Consider the following 21,968-nt stretch of genomic DNA (forward strand, 5'->3'; position numbering starts at 1 on the left):
CAATCTGACTAGTAATAATGAACAGCTAGAGAAAAGTTTGGATTTAATTGAGAAAATAAGAGAAAATGCAATGGTCTGATTAGCACATTATCAACAAAAGCTCAGGCAAGGCTATGATGCCAATGTTAAGCTGAGGCCTCTAGAACTTGGTGATCTGGTGCTCAGGAAAGTTGTGGGCACTGCAAAGAACCCAGCTTGGGGAAAGTTAGGGCCCAATTGGGAAATGTCATATCGTATTACTTTAGGGGCTGGCATTGGGGCGTATTTTTTGGAAGATTTAGATAGTCATGTAATACCTTGCCCTTGGAATGTAAACAACCTCAAAAGGTACTATTATTAATCGAATCTTTTTTTTAATTAGTATGCCAATTTGTTATATAAAGTTTTTGGATAAGTGTTTAAACTTAAATCCAATCATGCCTAAAGTCCTTGGACCAGATGATATGGGTTAGTTAACACTCATTCATAGTTCTCCTAAGTGTTTAAACTTAAATCCAATCATGCCTGAAGTCCTCAGACCAGATGATATGGGTTAGTTAACACTCCCTTACAATTCTCTTAAGTGTTTAAACTTAAATCCAATCATGCCTAAAGTCCTTGGACCAGATGATATGGGTTAGTTAACACTCCCTTACAATTCTCTTAAGTGTTTAAACTTAAATTCAATCATGCCTGAAGTCCTCGGACCAGATGATATGGGTTAGTTAACACTCACTTACAATTCTCTTAAGTGTTTAAATTTAAATCCAATCATGCCTGAAGTCCTCGTACTAGATAATATGGATTAGTTAGCACTCTACTACTGATTTAATCCAATCACTCTTTGCAGATGCTATGCTAAAACCAATTTAAGTAGGGCATTGATTCTTATGTTCATTAACAATTCTTATGCAATTCATTATTCATACAAGCTGTTCATATCACTAGTAGGACATTATTGTTATATTTGTGCAAGTCACAGTAGTTATCAATCGAGCGTTATTATCAACAACAACAAATCTCTCAGTACGTGCAATGAAGATATAGAAGATAAAAGAAAAAACGATTTCATTGATTAAAAAGTACTTAGCAATTCCTTACCAAAAAAAAAAAAATACAATTATGGAATAAAATTCCTAAACACTTAAGTCTTCGTCTGGGTGGCCGAGGAGTCAGCTGTCTGGCTAGGCTGAGCAACAGCAGTGTCTGGGGCTTGATCTTTAACTTCAAGAGGAGTTCTCTTCTTCTTCTTCAGATCTTTACTTTTTTCCTGAACACCCTCGGATTGCTTACCCATACCATCACCCTGACCAAACTCTTTGGCAGCTTCAATAGGAACAGGAGGGGTCTGGTTGACTGGAGGCTGCTCCAAGGCCTCTGGGAGTTCGCAAATGTCAGGGTGATAATAAATACTCCCAGACTGCCTCAAGTCAGACTCTGAAGGGACCCCAGCAGCGTTGAGGGCTTTATCCAAAGTCATATCACAGTATTCTCTGCAGACCTTCGCGAACTCCTCAGTAAGTCTGACTTGGGTCTCCTCCACCCCGAGCATATAGGCTGCCTGCCTTTCGGCCTCGACTGCCTCCTTGGCCAACCGAGCACTATTCTTGGCCAATTGGGCAGCTTCCTTGGCATTCTGCAGCTCAGCACGAAAACCTTTGACCAACTCTCTCTCTGTCTCCAAATTGATCTCAGTCATGCGCAACTACTTGTGTTGGTCTTCGGCCTAGTTTTTAGCGGTCTTCAGGCCAGCATCAAGATTATTCCTTTGGCTGGTTATTTCTTTCAGTTGCTCGAACAGCCGAGAATAATCTTCCTTCAGATTACCCAGAGACTTTTCAACCTCAGATCAAGTGTGGGCCTCGGCCTGGGCTTATTATAAGTCCTTTTATTCCATTCTTCGGCCACATAAACCTACTGGGTAATCTACATAGTAGAATGAAAAATTTCAGTATAAAGCAAAGGAAAAGGAACGAATAAAAAAGATCAGAATCTTAATTGAAGAAGTGGATTAATTCACTTACCATGGCTAAATCCCTTTTAAGGGATAAGAAGAGTTCATATTAGCTGAAGCGCTTGTAAGACTCCATGTCCTTCAGAAGGAGAAGTGGCTGCTCTAGGGCTTCAACAACTAAACCTGCCTTCCCCCTATGATAATTTCTAAGGGAGGTATCCTAGGGGATGGGAGCACCGTCCAGTTCCAGCTTAGGGGACCAGGTGTGCAGTCCTCGGCGTACCTTAGCAACAAGAGGGTCATCTCTGCTATTAGTAGATGAAGCTCTTTTGCTCTATTGGTCCTTGACCACTTTCTGTTGCTTGGTTCCTTTTGGAGGTGCCACTTCCCTTTCTTCAGTATCTGTGAAGGGCATTTTCTTCTTCAGATTTGGCAATGGCTGTAGGCCGAGATCTGAAGGTACCTGAGGAGGTGGTGGAGGAAGGCTGATAGTTGGTTAAGACGAACCAGTCCCTTTGGCCTTAGTCACCTTTTTCCTGGCCTTCATTGAATCCCTCAGGTTTGCCATGTCCTTCTCTTCTTCCGAAGAATCGTCTAGAAGGACAATAATCAAAACAGGATTGCGAACATTGGACTGCCTGTCAATTTCCTCCTCGCCGTCTGAAACTTGAATGACTGGAACCCCTCCTGAAGCCTCTCCTTCAAATTTTAACTTATCAATCTGCTCCTCAAGTGAAGAAGTCGAGGAAGCAACTCTTTCGCCCACTACTACTGGTTTGAGGAAAACCTGCTGAACTGGCTGGATGAGTAATGGTACCGCCTGCGGATTTGGATGTGACACGGGGGCAAGATCGAACAACGCTAGAAAATTACGCCAAGAGACATCTGTTCGGTTAATCCGATAGTCTCCTTACGTTATAACGTTGCCGACCTGCTAAAAATCGCTCGATTTTGATGTGTAACCGAGAATAAGATGGGCAGCCTGAAGTTGTCTGTCTTCACTTACGAAATTCTCTAATCTCAGTAGATAGTTAAGTGTGTCAGTATTAGTCAGGCTGAGCCGAGGAGCAACTTGCCTTTTATCTGTTAACATCACGACGAAATTAACAATAATCAGAAACTCAAAGATGTTGATATGGAGAAAAGAAAAATAATGTTAAGCGATAAGTAACCTAAGTCTATTGTTAGGAAACCTAAATATGGGATATCCTACCTAGCTCTCCTGGTTGGGTTGGGCAATGAAGACCGTCATGCCATGCACTTGAGACGATCAGATAGTCATCTTTCATCCCCTTATTAGACTTGGGTAGGCAGGAAATGAGCCTAACGATGTCGGATTGGGATTTAAGATAATATCCCGCTCCCTTTTGGCTATGACATTTGTACATGTGTACTACGTCAAGCCAGGTGAGCCCCAATCCTAAATGACGATTCAAAGCGTCAATTGCCCCTAAGATCCTAAACATATTAGGTGTGCATTGATCAGGAGAAAGCCTATGGTTACGAAGATAATTTTTGGTAACTGGACCTATAGGGAGAGTCATTCCTCCTTCTATGAATGCTATCATAGGGATTACGACTTCTCCCTCTCTTCGATCGGATAATATCTTTTCTAGGGGACAATACCTCAGGTTTACTCCCTATGGTATGTCTTATGTTTCCTTAAATGCCTCTATTAAGGCAGGACTATCGACCAGGTACTGAAATTTACCCATTTTTGGTTAAATAGAGAGAGACACAGAATAGTAACTGAGAAATGAGAGTTTGAGGGCCATGAACGTTGGCCGAGAGGAAAATGAAGGGTTCGAGGAGATTAAAACTTACACAAACAGGGTTGGGGAGTGATCCTTAAATCCTTGGTAGGATTTGCGTGAATTTTTGTGGAAATGAGATGGATGATTTGAAAAAGTTGATGAGCTTAAACGTTTGGGTTCGCTGGAGAGTAAGAAATCGCAAAGTAAAAGAGAGAAGGTCTTCTTTAAGGCTTTATATAGGGGCCAGAAAGTGGGTGGGAGTTATCCCGCCCAAATTCTGAGGAAAAACATCATCCGTAGGATCGATGATCCATCGTTGGATGCAAGAGACAAAACGCCGACTGGAGCAATTAATACCACTTCGTAAATATCGAAACAACAGCAGCAATGATAAAGCGCCTAGATCTATGCTCACACACATGTAAACTCAGGTATTCTTCGCGTTTTTATCTTTTATTTCTGTAACAAATCAAAATCCTATTTTTTCTCCTCGGATGCGAGGGAAAAATTAAAATTTTGAGGGGCTATTATGGGGATAAAAACCCAAATTTATGTATTGGGCCTAAGGCCCTATTTGAAGACTAAAAGGTTGTTCGAAGAGAAATAGACGATTGAGAAAGACCCCAGGTGGGGGAGATATACCTGGAAATGATCGAGGAACGTAGTCCGAAGAGAGCATCAACAGTCCGAAGAGTGTGTTATCCTTGGATATAAAGAATCTTAGTTGAGCCAGTACCTGGGAGGTTTGAATGACTTTCCTAGTGATTCCAATGATAAGGATAAACTTCAGGCATGTATGGAGATGATAAGAACAAAGAAATATTTAAAGGAAAAGCTGCTACCACCGCATTAAATACACTGCAGCAACTTTTCTTATCGCATTAATGTGGAGGAGACCTCTGAACAGTACAATCTCAACTACCGTCACTCATGGAGGACCGACAAAGTTACCTGATGGGTTGGGTACTTAAGTGAATGTTTAGATGAAGACAAGTGGACGATTAAGATAATCTAAAAGAACACTATATAAATGTAAGGGTCCTCTTACAGAAGAGGAGAAGGAAAAAAGTCTATGATAATTCTAAGAGTGATATATACAATAGTTTGTCTCTTCGGACATTAATTCATTTGAGTTTCAAGTCTATTCTTACACTGATTAATCAATAAAACCTCTGTTGAACGTTGTCTTATTCACAACTAGCCCAGCTCTTTCACTCATTCTCTTCAAATTCATTGTATTGGGCTCATACTCCAAATCTTTTGGACTTGGGCTACAAATCTATACCCTATAGTTATATTATAATAAAAACAAATGATTCGAATCCTAGATATTTTTATTGAAAACACTAAAAAGTATGACATGAATTTAGTGACATTATATGTAAATAAAAATAATGAACTTTCAAAAATATTGTTGATGTGACAAGTGACTAAATTAATTAATCTTTAACATAAAATACTAACATAATATTTGATTTGTTAGTCAAATGTGCATAGGATTAATTGTTGTAATTGGATACTATCATGTACCTTTGGTGCGGTGAACACCCCACAAGTCACTCCACAAGTATAAGTGCTTGTGGGGTGTGGGAGGTAAGGGCCGGGGTTCAAGTATTCAGGAAGGAGCTTCACACATATATACACTTAGATTGGGTTAGAGTAGAAATTCTATCTTGTATAAAAAAAAAAAATTGTTGTAATTGGATGTTCACAGACTAAATTAGTACTCACATTGTGAAGAGTTTTGTAACTTAGCTGGTTGATATCTTTTGGTATTTTCAACAAAAACATTCATGATTCAAACCCCCTCCCCCTTCCATTGTAAATATCAAATTATCAATGAAAATTGAAAATTTAAGGGTGATATTTGTAAAAGCCCCTAATTATTTGGAGTTTTGAACTCGAGACCTCACATACTCCTAAGTTGAGTATTTTCTAGTTCTTTATCCTACACATTAGATAATTACAAAAAAGATATCATTAAAGGTGATCCCAAGTTGCAGGTTAGGAGTTTTGAACTCGAGACCTCATATCTTAGAAGCATTAAATAACCCGTTGGAGTTGTACTCAATGGAAACAAATTTGATGCAACTATTAGAAAAAGGCTATTATTTTAATAATTGTTAAATGGAAACAAGTTGTTAGAAAATGTTTAGAGCGTTTGGTAATATTTTTAACAACACAAAATGTTGTTTTAATAACCCACACTAGTGGCCTAAAAGTGTTGTATATAATAAGCAAATTACCATAATAGTTTGTCATCTATAAAGGGCAACAGAATAAAAAGGGCTAAACCAAAAGGATATTCTACCATCTCAATTCTGAAGCTAGGGAGACAAGTTGGCTAAAAAGTCCATTAGCTCATTGACAAGCTGACGATTTGGCTAGACTATCTCCGTAGACTCAAAACTCAAACGTAGTTAATTTGTACATGTCGGGCTAGGCTTGCTCTACAAAAGGCAAGGCCCAAACAAAAAATCCTCATCGGATCCAAACCCGACTCAATCCGGACCCTCCACCGCCAACCCATCTCTTTGTGCCTTCACTTCACCTCTCCCAAATCTTAATCCCAAATCCCAATCCAATATTCCAGTCTTCTACCCCTTCCAGCTCCAAAGCTTAAACTTAAAACCCTAAAAACCCTTCAACATACACAAACCAAATCTAACCCTAGGAAGCAGAAGCAACATAGTCATGTCGAAGCGAAAGTTCGGGTTCGAAGGGTTCGGCATAAACCGGCAACCCACTTTCAATTTCGAAACCTCCCAACAACCTCAGCGACCCTACGTCCCTCCTTCCTCTCGTTTCCGCCACGACAACTACGAAGACACCGACCTCGACAACATCGATTACGACGAAAACAACAACAACAACAAGGAAAACCAAACCAATACCAACACCGACGACGACGACGACGACAACAACAATGATCGAAACGAAGGCGACGAAATTGACCCTCTGGACGCGTTCATGGAGAGCATACAGGAAGAGGTGAGGTCAGCGCCACCTCCGAAGCCGAAAGACAAGGCGGAGAGGTACAAGGACGACGAGGAAGATGATCCAATGGAGACTTTCCTGAGGGCTAAGAAGGACTTAGGGTTAACTCTCGCCTCCGAGGCTCTTCACGCCGGGTATAACTCCGACGAGGAGGTTTATGCTGCTGCTAAGGCCATCGATGCCGGTATGGTTGAGTATGACTCTGATGACAACCCTATTGTGCTAGACAAGAAGAAGATCGAGCCGATTCTGCCTCTTGATCACAGCGAGATCGACTACGAGCCATTTACTAAGGATTTCTATGAGGAGAAGGAGTCCATTTCGGGTAAATGAAAAGCTCAACACTCACTGTTTTTGGTTTTACAAGGGATTTTTTTTCTTTTTTCTTTTTTTTCCTGATTTGAAAGGCTGAGTAGTGGAATTAGGATTGAATGGCAGGGATAAGTTTGAGAAATGTAATTGAATTTGGTAAGTATTGCCTAAAACTTGAACACTGTCTGAATTGACATGAATGAAAGGCTAAATAAGTTGAAATAGGGAAATTTAGAGTTGGAACATAAAATTTTATAGCAGATAGCATCGAATTTCAGAGATAAATTTGAGAAATGCAATTCTACTCAATTGAACGAATTTGTTGTATTTGTACTCTAGAAATAAAATTGTAGGTGAATTTAACTCTTTTTTTAAAAAAAAAAATAATTTTATTGAGAAAGAAGAAGAGGAGGAAAAGCACTATAGTTTGGTAATTTTGTTTTGGTTTTTTAGGTATGAGTGAGCAGGATGTTGCAGAATACAGGAAGAGCTTGGCTATTCGTGTATCGGGTTTTGATGTCCCAAGGCCAATTAAGGCATTTGAAGACTCTGGTTTTTCTGTGCAACTCATGAATGCTATTAAGAAACAAGGGTATGAGAAGCCTACATCAATACAGTGCCAAGCTTTACCAATCGTGCTTTCTGGGAGAGATGTCATTGGTATAGCAAAGACGGGTTCTGGTAAAACTGCTGCGTTTGTGCTTCCCATGATTGTTCATATTATGGATCAGCCTGAAATTGGGAAAGAAGAAGGTCCCATAGGAGTGATATGTGCACCTACTAGAGAATTAGCACACCAAATATTCTTAGAGGCCAAGAAATTTTCGAAATCACATGGGATACTTGTCTCTGCTGTCTATGGTGGTATGTCAAAACTTGAACAGTTCAAAGAACTCAAGGCTGGCTGTGAGATAGTGGTTGCTACACCTGGGAGATTGATAGACATGATAAAAATGAAGGCACTGACAATGTTAAGAGCAACTTACTTGGTTCTTGATGAGGCTGACCGGATGTTTGACCTTGGATTTGAGCCTCAAATTAGGTCTATTGTTGGTCAGATTAGGCCAGATCGCCAGACCCTATTATTTTCTGCAACAATGCCCCGTAAAGTTGAGAAGTTAGCTAGGGAAATTCTCACTGATCCTGTAAGAGTTACAGTGGGAGAGGTGGGAATGGCCAATGAGGATATTACTCAGGTAGTTCATGTTATTCCTTCTGATGCAGAGAAGTTGCCTTGGCTTCTTGAACAGCTACCTGGAATGATTGATAATGGAGACGTTTTAGTGTTTGCTTCAAAAAAAACCACAGTGGATGAAATTGAATCACAATTGGTTCAGAAAGCTTTTAAAGTTGCAGCTCTTCACGGTGACAAGGATCAGGCTTCTCGTATGGAAATTTTACAAAAATTTAAATCTGGCGTCTACCATGTTCTTATTGCAACTGATGTTGCGGCTCGTGGTCTTGACATCAAGTCAATTAAATCAGTGGTGAACTTTGATATTGCTAGAGACATGGACATGCATGTCCATCGTATTGGTAGAACAGGTCGTGCTGGTGACAAAGATGGCACTGCATACACCCTAATTACTCAGAAAGAGGCGCGGTTCGCTGGTGAATTGGTTAATAGTTTGATTGCTGCTGGTCAGAATGTGTCCATGGAACTGATGGATCTTGCTATGAAGGTAACTCTTTTGTTTATTGATGTATTATGTTTTAAGAACTGGTATTATCATTTTTAGCTGTGACTACACTTTTCTATATCATGCTACCACTCTCTCTTTCTTACCCTTCCACATGACCGAATTACCGCCTTTCATCTTTCCGATATTATCAAATAGGTGACAGTACCATGATGGTGCTATATTCCAAACATGACTAATACAAACGAATCTATTTCTGGTTTATAATCAAATCATGGTTATTATTTTGGATGGCAGTATCTCATCTCATGCTTGGAACGTTTTCAATTCTGTCATTGTTCTGTTTGATACCTTTAAATTTGGCACAAGTTTTTAGGTCAGACTTATGTGTTTTGTATGACTAAATGACATTTACTTTGCAAATCATTAGGATGGGAGATTCAGGTCCAAACGCGATGCAAGAAAAGGAGGTATGTTATTTTTGGGTGCATTTAAGTACTTACTAAAACAAAAGGTTTTCTATCTTGCTGTAACATGTGCCCATGTGATTATTCTAATGCCTATGGGCTTTACCTAAAATGTTATGAAACTAGATTTTGTCTTCCAATCAGCATTATGATTGGTTGAAGAAACAAAGATGGTTAAATATATGTTAGATCCTATTGCCGCCATGTTCTTAAGATTTTTTTGCAAGATAAGGAGCTTGGTATTGCTGGATTTATAAAAGAGCCCTTAAGATTTTTTTTTTGCTAGCTTTCTACTTGATGTGTAATGTCTTTGCAAAATGTGCAGGAGGGAAGAAGGGCAAAGGGAGGGGTGGTGGTGGTGGTGGTGGTAGTGGTCGAGGTGTTCGTGGGGTTGATTTTGGTTTGGGCATTGGATATAATCCAGAATCCAATAATACTTCGCCAAGCTCTGTTCCAAGTCGATCTGCTGCTGTTAATTCACTCAGAACTGGAGTGATGGCACAGTTTAAGAGTAAATTTGTTGCTGCTTCATCAAACTCTCAGAATCAGGGTTTGAGTAACAGTTCAAGTGCGTATGCCAACAAGAGAACAGCACTACCAGGCTTTGTGTCTGGTGGTTCAATTGGTGGAGATGTATATAGAACACAGACAGCCATTTCATTCTGTCCTGCTATGTCAGGTGTAAACACCACCAGTCAAATCTCCACACAGAATGCAACTCAAAAGAACCCAGAAAGGTTACTTTTCTAAGCTAGACTTTCATCATTTTATCTAGTGGTATTGTATTCATCTAAAATAAATTTTAGAATGTTATTGTTGTTTATGTTCTTTCGTTGCTTCTTTTGCAGTTCAAGAGATAAACCTAGAGAAAGGCGGAGGCCCTCTGGTTGGGACCGGTAATTTGTACAATTTAGTGAATCTCACATGACTTGAGAACCTTTTTTTTTTTTTTTTTTTTTGGGGATAAGCATGAAATGATAGTCTGTATTGTTATTTATGATTGCAAGTTATTTTTTGTGCGCTTATTTTAGTTCTTACTTCTGTATGATTCTAGCCATTAGTTCATGAGTAATTTGTGCACACCATATCAGTTCAATATAAAACATTCTTTGTTTGCTACTTAAGCCATGTTTTTGGTATGAGGGAAATAAATTAAGGGGAAATTTACAGCTCTATTTGGTTGTGCACAAATAGGTAGGAAAGAAATTTTGTAATATTTCTAAAAAGTTGATAGGTCCTATCTTTTTGCATGGGGTTTTGACAAAATAAATTAAATAATACTATTTTGGATATTATTTGACTGTGTAGTGTGTACCGCTCATGCAATCCCATTGTCAATTTTGCGCTAAATAAAATTTTTAATTTAAAAAAAAAAAAAAAGCAATTTCCTTATGAAATTTACAATCTTATTGTCAATTTCACTGAAGAAAAATAATATCATTGTGAAATTGGCAAAAAATTGTTATATTCAAATGGAATTGGCAAAAAACAATATCACTGTGAAATTGTTATATGAGGGATAACAACCAAAAAATTGATAAATTAGAATCATTTTGCCAAACCAGCTGCTTCTGCATGTGGCAGTATGTGCAGACCATGTTGGTTGGGAAATACGAATATCTGTTTTAGCTAATCTCGTGGTAATAATATCCTGGCCAGATTGTAGAGATAGAGAAAGGAAATGACATCCTAATTTGATATGATTAGCAGTTTGAGATTCTTCAAGTGTTTTGTACTACACCCCAAAGTAAAACTACTAATGTCTATGGTGGTGGAAGTTGGAGAGTGTAACTTAGTTCGTATTTAGGCTTTTGGGCATTGTGGTACATCCATGGATCTGGTGACCTCTCTTCGTTGAGTGGCATTTGGGCATATCTCCAAGCAAGGCTCCTTGAGGGCGATGTCATCTTCAGCCAATGGAGGAAGAATCCCAAATTTAAACTGCCATGTTAGACCCACAAAAGAACGAGTAAGTCAGGGAAGTCGTACATTTGCAGAAAGATGACAGTTTGGGTGACAATCTTTATCTAGCTACTTGATATTCAGCTAGATTACAAGTGAGAACTGGGAATTTGGAGTCAACAAGGATTTAAAAGCAAACTTGGCATCAATTCTCCTTGGAAAATGGATTGATTGCATAGCCAAACTGGAATATAAACAAAAGAGCAACAGGAAAAGAATTTGGTACTTTTTGTCTTTAAATAAGGGTATAAGATGTTTAAATAGTAAACCAAAAAAAAAATAGAATTACCTGATTAAGGGCATAAAATGTTTGAATAGTAAAATAATCAATCCTGCCTATACACAGTACTCTCTTTTATGATAAGAGGCATAACGCATAAGATGTTTGAATGGTAAACAAATAAAATTAGGATTACCTGACAGCTATAATCACTAAAGTTTGGCTCCATTAGTAAAGGAATTCCCATGTAATCCTTGAAGAAATTCTAGAGCAACAAAAACAATTTGAGATTAGAAACGACCAAACCTGATAGATGCAGTCAAAGTGCACAAGAATATTCTTGTTATAAAACTCATACGGTTACCCAAATTGAAAAGGGGGGGGGGGAGGGGGGGGTGGAGAAGATGCTGTAGAAATAATTTGAAAATGGCTCACCTGTGTTGGAAGCTTACAAGTATTGATACAGATCCCAACACATTTGCTTTCCTCTAAATACTTGCATTTGTCTACAAACACCTACATGAATGACAAACTCACCTTTAGGAGGATTAGTATACTAGTTGTTCATGAATATATCGCCAATTAAGTATGAGGTAGAATGAATAGGAAGGTTGAGGCATCACCCCACTTGTGCAGGAGGTTCCGTCAGGTAGATCAACAGAATTAACGGTGCAGGTGCCCATGAGCCATTGACAAGTGAGTGCAGTCACCCTTGCTTTAAAGAACAAAGAAACACTTGACTTGAGGCTTTTCCATACTTTTGAGCTCATGTAGTTGTTTAATTAAGAACAAAGGGAATGTAAATAAGCTCTCAAAGACAAATACCCATAAGGATTGTAACTCACCCACCATCATTGCAGCTACTTTTCCTCCTCCTATAGGTGTTATGAGTATTCGATGAAGCTCCAACAGAAATGGAGGAAACAACGACACTAATATTCGTACCTGGCATATAAAAAAGGCACATGCAATGAATTGATTACATTTTATCCTCTACTTACACATTATAACACTAACCTTAATGCACATACACCTACATATATCTACTAAAAGACACATATATACATCAATTTATTTAGTTGAAGTTTTATAGCAACTGTACATTTGCACGATTTTCGCACGATTTTTAGTGCTTACAATAATAAGCTAATTCATGCAATTACAGATATTATATGAATGTTATTGATTATATGCAATGTTACACTAATCATTCATGGAATTGATAGACTCACTTTTCTCTTTATGATGGGAAATGTTCGACTTAATTCAGTGGCTAGAGTATTACTTTCATATGGCGGGAGTCATTAATTCAAGTCAAATAGGCAGAACTTATTAGGTAACACAGATTCTCAATTCATTGTTGCACAACAAAAAAAGAACTATAATAATTTGTAAGCAATGAGAATTACCGTTGCTTCTCTGGTATCAGAATTGGTTCTGCCCTTCATCATAAGTTGATTTGCGACTTCAATTAGTCCATCATACCCTGGCTTCTCTGAATCCCATCCAACCTCCTGGTTTTTAACCACTTAAAAACTATAATATAGTAAAGAACACAACTAAAAGCACATCTAACCCCATGTCCAGTTGCTAAGAATCAAAAATTTTGAGAGTGATAAATTTCTAAGAGTTTAGTTCATAGCTCATAAGAATTAAAATTTCTGAGAGCTGATTTCTAAGTTCTTTGGATATTTAAAATTTGAGTTTATATCATATTATAGAAAACAATAACTTTAAAAAGATAACTTTCAATTGTTTAAGATAATCTTTTACGGGTCTATTTGGAGTCCGCTTATTTTGTTAAAATTGAAAACTTTTTATTGAAAGTACTGTAGATAAAAGTAAAAGTTAGCTAAAACAGTACAGTGAGAACCATGAAAATATCAAAAAATGCAGTGAGACCTATGAATACTAGTAAAAATAAGTTGAATAGTAGCAAAAATAAGTTGAATAGTAAAATAAGCTAGTTTTTTAATTTGGAGCCAAACGCGCACTACATATTCTTTTGCTAACTTGAGAATCAAGATTAAATAGAAGTATGGTTAGTAATTCTCACACACATAAAAGATATGTGAATTGACATTTTCTACCAAAAAGGGGGAGTCAGGATTCTTGTGTTTCATAGGAACTTAGATATTCATTGATATTCATGAATATTAAATTTCCCAAACTAACAAACAACTTTTTCATGAATTCTCCAAAATTAAGTCATTAACAAATCCTAAGTCCTAACCCAAATCCCTACATAAACAACAGACACTAAGGGTGCGTTTGGGAAGTGCGTTTGCGCTTCCCAGATGCCGTTTTGCGTTTCACCTTTTTTTTTTTCTTTTTTTTTTCAACTTTTTTAGCCGAAATATTTGACTTTTATATTGTGCACTGTTCATGGACCACAAATTTCACTTTTAGCAATTTTTTCATTAAAATAGGTCTCACGCCACTATACACACATTTAAAAATTATTTTGCTACAATTTTTTTAATTTTTAGTTTTCCACTGTATTCAACGGACCCTAACAACATATTAAATTTAAAATCATAGGATTTAATTTTTTTTTTTTTTTTTGGGAATAATGTTGGTTTGGAATTGAGCATGTAGAAATAGAATAGAAGAAAATAAATAAGTATATGCATGTGGCATGGTTGAGAAAGATAAAGAAAACCCACCTGGACTAATTTATTACGGAACAAATTGAGAAACAAGTGGTCTAAGAATCCGGGCTTGTATTCTGGCTTTGAACTTGAAGCAGCATCTTCGACTTTAACCTGAAAATTGGAGTAGATAGATTAGAATACTCATGTAGAACCTATATTGTAGGAGTTGTAGAGAGAGAGAGAGAGAGAGAGAGAGAGAGAGAGGGAGTGGATTGAGAGAAACTCACTGGTTTGGATTGGAGAGAAGAGCATAAGACGCGAAAGACACGGGTTTGGGGAGGAGGTTTTGGTTGATAGAAGAAGAGAGGGTTTGATGGGTTTGGGAAAATGGAGATGGGACGAAGAGGCAGAGGCAAAGCCAGTGGCTTCATTTCACTCTGCTGTCTTTTTGCTATTACTCTGACACAGCCTCCAAAATGAGACATAGATAATGACGAATTCTATCAAACATAATATTGGGTTCTTTTTTTTATAAGATAGTACTCTGGTCCATTGATGACAAAGGATCTGGACCTCTCAGGATAGGTGATTGACTGTTGGTTAGATTGGGTCCGATTTTCCGCAGCCTATTGGGGCCGTTATATGAAGTGGTTTGTGTGCAAGCCACAGAGAGTTCTTCAAGGCAAAAATGCAATTTCCTTGTAAGCAATAAAATGTCGTTGTAAGTGTTTTAATGTCTTAAAATAATCTTTTACTCTTAAAAGAATTATTCATAATATTCACAATAAGAAGGAGATAAAATATAATATTTAATACTTATCTTTTATTGTGTGAACATTTAAAAAAGTTCTTTCACTTGATTCCTTTATGGTGATTCCTTGGGAAAGATGTTGTAGTGGTTCCTTCACCAGCAATTCCCAAGATATGAGAAATATGTTGCAGTGGTTCCTCCACTAGCATTTCCCAGGATGTGGGAAAGATGTTGTGGTGATACCTCCACCAGAGGTTCCCAGGATGTGGGTTCATGATTCCCCGAGCGTAATGTTGTAATTCCTAGAGGTACTCGGTCTTTAACCCACAGAACCCAAAACATTGGTTCCTTGAACCATGCGGCCTTTTAATTTAGGAACCCGAAATGTTGGTTCCCTGGCCATAGGATCTTCCTCCTTGTTTATTGGATTTTTTTCCTTTCCCTTTACCTTTGTAGATCCTGCATAAGAACTACACAATACAAATATCCTTAGGTAATTGTTAGTTCCTCAGGTTAGGATATACATTCTAAAACGTGCGCGCTCGCGCGCACACACATACACACATATATCTATATATATATGAATGAACTTCATGAAAATGAGTTAACCATGAGGATCCTGACCCCAATTCTCATTGACTTAGTGCTTTAACACAAGACTTGTGGGAAACTTAAGTCCAAGTAGCTTTGCTTAGACATTTCCTTCCAAGATAGTCAGGTAAGGAGGATTTTGTGGGAGAGAGTGATATCTGATGTGTGCATGTTTTTTGTACATGTTTTTTTTGGAGCCTATGTGATATTTTGAAGCGTTTCAAGGATATGGGATGAAGTCCTCTTCCTTTGCTCTCTTATTTTATTCTTTCTTTCTCCCATTTCCCTTATGGAACTCTTAGAATTCTCAGAATTATTAGTTTGAATCTCTAGAACTCTCCCATTTTTCTCCGAAACTGACCCTTTGTTATGCTTTGGTGTTCTTTTTATAATGGACATGGTCTGGTACCCCAAGCGAGGACGTCCTTGGTCTGTTGGGTAAAATCATGTCCTCTGACAGGAACCTAAAAGAGTGCACTGGACAGAGGTTTAGCTTAATTTGGCAATTATAACTCAAAATGAGTATTTGGCTTTAGCTACAAATGGAAGATGCCTTCTTGGAAAGTCAAAGGAGTAGGTGGGATATTCAATACAATGGGTGATAGCTTTGATCGAAAATGACAATTAAGAGGAAATTGTGGGGAGATGTCATGCACATGGAGGAACTGAGATTTCCATTGGTTCATGCATTCCAAGAAAATACATTAACCAAGGGAAAACTTCAAGATCCTGTTTTCACTAGAAATCACTCCCCTACTGACCAAACTGCTTCTCCTTTACTACCAACTCGGGATCCCATGGGCTTGGACCATGGGTTACAAAGATGATACTTGGATTTGTTGGATTTTTAATGACTTTGCTGGGAATCTGAACATACATCTTGGCTTTCCCATGTGTCAATCAAGGTCCTCTTCTCAAGGCTTTAAAAGGACACATCAAGGTCACATCAAGGTCCTAGGGCCTTGATGTTGACTCTTCCTAGTTTGGCCTTTTTCCAAAAATGACATAAATTCCTCCTTGCAATGGGTGAGCTTGGAAAGCCTTTGACCATCCTCTCCTTTGTTGCATGTCCTCTACGTTGACCAAGATCCCTTGTTTTCTACGTTAGGTACTAAACCTGAGGATACCACTCGTTCCTTTCACTTCTCTCTGCCTCTTGATTTTGATAAGACATCTAAAAAATCTTTCCTTCTTTCAAGATACTTGTGAGTGGTTTGCTCTATCTTCTTGGTTGCTCACATCATTCTTAGGATCTTCTTAGTCGTCCACATACTACTTAGGATCTCCTAGGCTTTCCCTCAAAGGATCTACTTCTTGGAGGACGGGGATCCCGCTCATGGCCCAAGTTTGGGTCCTCTTCTTTTTTTACTTTTTTCTTTCTTTTTCCTTCTTTTGGGCCTTTGGGCCTTCATGGTCCTTCTTAACTTCACGAGTTGGGCTTTCTTTTGTCAAGGCCCGTGGTCTTACTTTACTTTTCATGAAATGGGCTTTCTTGTCAAATTTTGGTCCTCAACAATAATCTATGTAAGAATCTCCCATCTTAGGTTTCGTTTAGGAGTTCATAAGGGAATGGAATGAAATGGAATGTATTTAAGTAAGGGAAATGAATGAAAAAGAATGGAATGGAATGGAATTGAATTAAGTAACCTTGATTGGATGTTTTAAATGAAAGGAATGGAAATGAATGAAAATGATTAGAATGTAAATAATCTTATTTGGGAGTAACATAGACCTCTATTTTATGACAATATTACTATTAAACCCCTATTTTAAAATAAAAGATTGAATATATAGGGGTATTTTCAGAGTTTTAGTAAAAAATTCATTAAATCTAATTTCATTTCCTCTCATTCCTCTAAATTTTAGAGGAATGGAAATTTGAGGTTTTAAGGGAATAGAGAGGAATGAGTGTTCCCTCCTACCTATTACATTCCCTTCCACTTAAACTCCCAAATAAGGGAATGGAAGAATATTCTAAAATTATTCTTTTTATTCATTTCCATTCCATTCCATTCCCTCGTTCCAAATGAAGGCTTAGAGTGTTTTTTTTTTTTTTTTTTTTTTTGGGGAAGAAACCTTGGAGAGATCAAGCCAGGCTATTGGGCCACAAATTTCTTGGATTTTTTTTTTGGGGCAAAATAACACCATTTAACAATTTCCTTAGTTAGCAATCTTTCTAAATTATTTAAGAAATTAGCATCTCAAGTTTCTTAAACTCGAGTTCCATGTGTTGGCAGAACTGATGTGGAAAATTATCCACGTGGAACTTAAGTTCCTCAAACAAAACCAAAAGAAATATTCCACAAACACCTTTTGCTCCTCACACTCACAGCTTCAGGTCTCACCTGCAATTTCTCACAGGTTTGTATAGCATCCTTCCAGCTCTCAATTTCAAATCCTTCCAAGTTTTGTTTGCTTGACAAGTCCTCACATAAACATCTCACCAGTAAAACCAAACACAAACCCAACAAACGCATGGATCGAAACCTGCAACACCAAACCCAACAGAAACACCACCTCCTCATCCTGATCATAAAATGCAAACCCAGACCCAACAAACTCATCTCGATCAAAACCTACAAAGAGAGAGAGGAGGGCTTTGATCTGGGGTTTTAACCAAGAAAGATAGGCAACGAGATTGAGAGAGAACCTCAGTGGTGAGCTTTGGTCTTGGAGGCCTGATTTGGGCTTGATCTACTAGAGAGAAGAAGAGAGGTTCAGAGGCAAAGAACATAAATTAATAGAGAGAGAGAAGAGAAGAAGAAATTGTCCGTAAGGTTTTTGATTTTTTTTTTTCCTTTTGGTTTTGTTTTGTGAAACTTGAGTCTCTAATACTCGAGTTCCACATGTATTTTTATTCCACGCCAGCTTTAGCACATGGAACTCGAGTTTCTAAGACTCGAGTTGCTACAGTGAACTTGAGTCTAAGAGACTCGAGATACTAGTTTCATAAATATTTTGGAAACAATGCTAACCAACAAAATTGTTAGCATTTTGGTGTTAAATTGCAAAAAAAAAAATCCAAGTTTTTCGGTCAATGTATTGCATTATTTTTTAACACTAACATTATTTTCACTCATTTAATGGAATAGATTATATTGATTTTCATAGGTAAAAAAGGGAAAATATTAATTTCTATGAGAAAACATCTATAATAAAACTAAAAAGAATAATATTATGTAAATTTATTTTAATAAAAAAATGTATTTATAATATAATAATTTAACATGTTAAATAAGATATGAAAAACATGAATTTAATTGGTTAACTTTGTTTGAGAAATAAAAAATTTATCCTCAAATTTGATATGATTTTATCTTTTGTGTTAGACTCATTTCTCATTTTGTTAATAGGAGGTGAGTATGACCATGTGCAAGTCACATGTAGCAGGATTAGATGAGAGTTTGTTAAGGCATCACGTGCACAATATGCGAACATTTAACACGTTGAGTTCATATGCACACCTATTCTTGTGTAAAATCATCCGCATACGACTCATTGCCTCTAGTCTCTTGAGGCTTCATTGGTGGTCCTTAAATCCTTTTTTCGACCCTTGTGGACTTTAGTGGATGACTTTTATTAATGATTGTGTTGTTTCATTGATGTTTGGTCCTGTTGTAATGGATACGAAAACTATTTTAGTGACGATTATTCACTTGAGATAGTTACACCATTTGAGGTTAAGGTAGTAGACAATTAACCTAAACAAAATGATATAGGTGGGATATTTTATAAATTGCTTGTCACACATCCTTTTTCAAAAAAGTGGTTATTGGTTTTTATTTTGAACAGTACCCAGACCCAAGTAGAAACAAGGATCTTGGGCCTAATACTTGTTGTTTGATGGATTGGGCTTGGTTCACTGCAGCTGTGTTGGCCTGATTACGAACCAAGTTGCACACAAAACATGGGTCCTACAACACATACACATCCATACATACAAAATATATACGTATTGTACAATAAGGAACAATAAAGGAATAGTAAAAAGGTAAATAAAACGTTAGAGATCCTCAAAAAATAGAATGATATTTCGTTGTATTAAGTTTCAGTACATCTGGTCTTTTCTTCACTGGGAAATGTCACAAGGTCCAAATAAGTTCAAAAGTCACAGACTTAAATTGCTCTTTTCTAGGCTTCTAAGACTTGTGAGGTTTGAATCATTTTGAATCAAAGTGCATCCTCTAGTGCCTGTCTTAGGATCCCTCACAGTCATGGTTGTCAAAATCGCGATCTGGATTGTAGGATCGCACGATTTTACGTTCCCACCTTACCAAAATGTTTAGAATCACATTAGGATCATAAAAATTGTAGGATCATACGAAGAATCGTATGGGATCCTATCAAAAATGAAAAATTTTAGTTTTTTTTTTTTTTTTTTTAAATTTTTTATGGGATAAATTTTTTTGTTTGGATGAAACTTTAAGGGATTTTTTTTTTCCCTTCATGTTATGATGGTATGGCTTTTTATTTTATTTTTATAAAATTATATTAATCTAAACAAATGTTTTCTAGTTTCTAGTTCACTTGTAATCAACATGAATGAATGCTTCATCATTTCTAAATGAAAAATCTGATATTGGCTTTACTGCCTTTTAAGCTAAATGTTGTTAAATTTTTTTGATCAATATAATAATGTGTGTTCTAATATTACTACAATATTCTTTTATATATAATTTTATCAGTTATGCTTGTATTTGTATATTGATTGATTGATTTTTTTAAGCATGCTCTTTAACTATTGCTGAATGATATAACTTGAATACTTGAGTGTGAAATTGTATCTTGTTGCCTTGTGCAGCTCTAGTATACAAATATATAATGTCTACATAGATGATGAAATTGATCATGATGATTAAGAATTTAGAACGGTGGTTATAATAACCTTAGAATGAGAATAATTAAATGTTCATTTCACCTTAATATTTATTTTACTTTTGGATTTCATATTGTAGTTAGCTATTTTCCATTTGCTAACTTATTTTGGATTTCAAACTTGGAACTTAGAACTTGGAAAATATTTTCCATATTTTTTGATAAATATTTTGATATTTGGTTGCTAATTAAACATTTATTAAACTTTTTAGATACATTGGGTCAAAAACTTAAATATATTTGTTTCGTTAATATAGACTTAGCGATAAATGACATGCAAATTACATCATATGATGGAAATTTTAGTTTTTTTATGGATGAATTTATAATTAACATGATTATTCAACATACAAAGTCATTATCAATGTGTTTTTTGCTTTAAATCTGAAAATATGTAGGATTTTACGATTCACGATCTGATTCTACGATCTACGATCCCACCTACCTTCAACAATCCTACGTAGGATCCTGATTTTGACAACCTTGCTCACAGTGTTTTCACATTTTTCTATTTTTCTGAGATTTAAAGGAGTTTTTTAGATGGTCTTTGTGCTCTGATTCACTATTGTTGAATGATTTTTGTTGTTGGCTCCATCCCTTTTTATAGTGCATTCCTAAGGTTTTTGGTGTACCACTAATTCCCTCCATTTGCTGCCCTAGGTACCAGAACTAATGTTGTGTCAGCAACATTGGTGGCTAGTTCCTTCCTTATTTTCTCATTATTTTCCACTTTTGAGATTTCCCGCCCTCCATAAGTTCCCAATTGACCTTCCTCTTTTGGGAGGTCCTAGGGCTGACTTTCAATCTCCTTTTTCCAAAACTTAGATGCTACTTTTCAGACCTACCTTTTTGGCCACTTCACGTTTTGTCATTTTCTCTAAATGGGCAGATTCCTCTTTGTCAAGTTGAAAGATCCCTAACCACTTTCCTTCATGGTCAACCTTCCTGCATTGCCCGAGGTACTAGGCTTCCTCTTTTGAAGTTCTGATTCCTAAGCCATCAGTCCTTTTCTGAACCATGGGCGGCTGATGGGACATATCCAACTTCGTTCTTTGTGTCCATGAGCATGCTCCCTTAAGGTATTCCAATCCTAACTAACTTCTTTCTGCATATCTCGAGGATCCTGGGCTTTTGGGAGTCCCAAGGCATCCTGGTCCAGTCCCTTTATAGGCTCCCCAGCAAGTTTTCTCACAAGGGCTAGGTTAAGCTTCCTTTTTTTTTTTTTTTTTTTTTCTTCTCTATTTTCTAAGGCCCAAAGCTTGCCCATTCATGGGTTTGGACCCCTCCTACTTATCTTAAGTGGACTTTAATTGGCGGATTTGGGCCTTGTCCCTTCTTTGAAGCCCCGAATGGGTTCTAAACTTTAATTTTGCAATGTTTTGGGCCTTGACGCAATGCTTATGATATTTTGGACCTCAACAGTGGTTTTTATGCTTACATTGTTGTTTTCCTCCTTGGATGTCAGAGAGGTTTTACATCACTTGATTGTTTTAATGTATGATAAATTAATAAAATTTTCTCTCAAAAAAAAAAATAAATAAAGGATTTAAAAATTTAAAATCCAAGTAGGAGTTGGGTTATGTTTAAGAAAGTCCTAAAACCCACGGGGTTTATGCAATTTTCTTTAAAAAAAAAGGTTAAAATGCAAAACTCACTTTCTATCGTTGTGTTTGTTTCTAGTGAAAATGGATTTGGGGAAATATTTTACACCCTGATGTGTATTTGGGTGCACATGTAAAATACAGTCAAACTGAAAATAATAAGGCCCCTTGACTTGTAAATTATTTACACATCCCATTTACCTTCAAATGGTTTTCTAACACACACGAGAGAGAGAGAGAGAGAGAGAGAGAGAGAGAGAGAGAGAGAGAG

At 37.0% G+C, this 21,968-nt stretch overlaps 2 protein-coding genes across 2 annotated transcripts; one reads left to right on the forward strand and one right to left on the reverse strand.

Moving 5' to 3' along the window:
- Positions 1–6,020: 6,020 nt before the first annotated feature.
- Positions 6,021–10,278, forward strand: LOC112016088 (DEAD-box ATP-dependent RNA helicase 24). Its single transcript, XM_024048595.2, has 5 exons — positions 6,021–7,009; positions 7,450–8,678; positions 9,067–9,106; positions 9,429–9,840; positions 9,952–10,278. The coding sequence occupies exons 1-5, from the start codon at positions 6,382–6,384 to the stop codon at positions 10,001–10,003; spliced, it is 2,361 nt and encodes a 786-aa protein (XP_023904363.2). The 5' UTR covers positions 6,021–6,381; the 3' UTR covers positions 10,004–10,278.
- Positions 10,279–10,564: 286 nt separating this feature from the next.
- LOC112016087 (beta-carotene isomerase D27, chloroplastic) lies at positions 10,565–14,412 on the reverse strand. The gene is made up of 8 exons (XM_024048594.2): positions 14,167–14,412; positions 13,952–14,050; positions 12,695–12,799; positions 12,131–12,230; positions 11,909–12,000; positions 11,721–11,801; positions 11,482–11,550; positions 10,565–11,044 (listed from the first exon to the last, which is right to left on the reverse strand). The coding sequence occupies exons 1-8, from the start codon at positions 14,362–14,364 to the stop codon at positions 10,907–10,909; spliced, it is 882 nt and encodes a 293-aa protein (XP_023904362.2). The 5' UTR covers positions 14,365–14,412; the 3' UTR covers positions 10,565–10,906.
- Between the last annotated feature and the right edge of the window lie 7,556 nt (positions 14,413–21,968).

This window comes from Quercus suber, unplaced genomic scaffold, assembly GCF_002906115.3.
Source record: "Quercus suber isolate HL8 unplaced genomic scaffold, Cork oak 2.0 scaffold_267, whole genome shotgun sequence".
Lineage (NCBI taxonomy): Eukaryota > Viridiplantae > Streptophyta > Magnoliopsida > Fagales > Fagaceae > Quercus > Quercus suber.

Bases quoted from the DNA above. Each gene is read 5' to 3' on its own strand.
- LOC112016088 (XM_024048595.2), top strand. From the start codon at position 6,382: ATGTCGAAGCGAAAGTTCGGGTTCGAAGGGTTCGGCATAAACCGGCAA. The intron at 7,010-7,449 runs GTAAATGAAAAG...TTGGTTTTTTAG, and splicing joins GGAGAAGGAGTCCATTTCGG to GTATGAGTGAGCAGGATGTT. The intron at 8,679-9,066 runs GTAACTCTTTTG...GCAAATCATTAG, and splicing joins TGATGGATCTTGCTATGAAG to GATGGGAGATTCAGGTCCAA.
- LOC112016087 (XM_024048594.2), bottom strand. From the start codon at position 14,364: ATGTCTCATTTTGGAGGCTGTGTCAGAGTAATAGCAAAAAGACAGCAG. The intron at 14,051-14,166 runs GTGAGTTTCTCT...TCCAATTTTCAG, and splicing joins CTTCTCTCCAATCCAAACCA to GTTAAAGTCGAAGATGCTGC. The intron at 11,802-11,908 runs GTGATGCCTCAA...TCATTCATGTAG, and splicing joins GAACCTCCTGCACAAGTGGG to GTGTTTGTAGACAAATGCAA.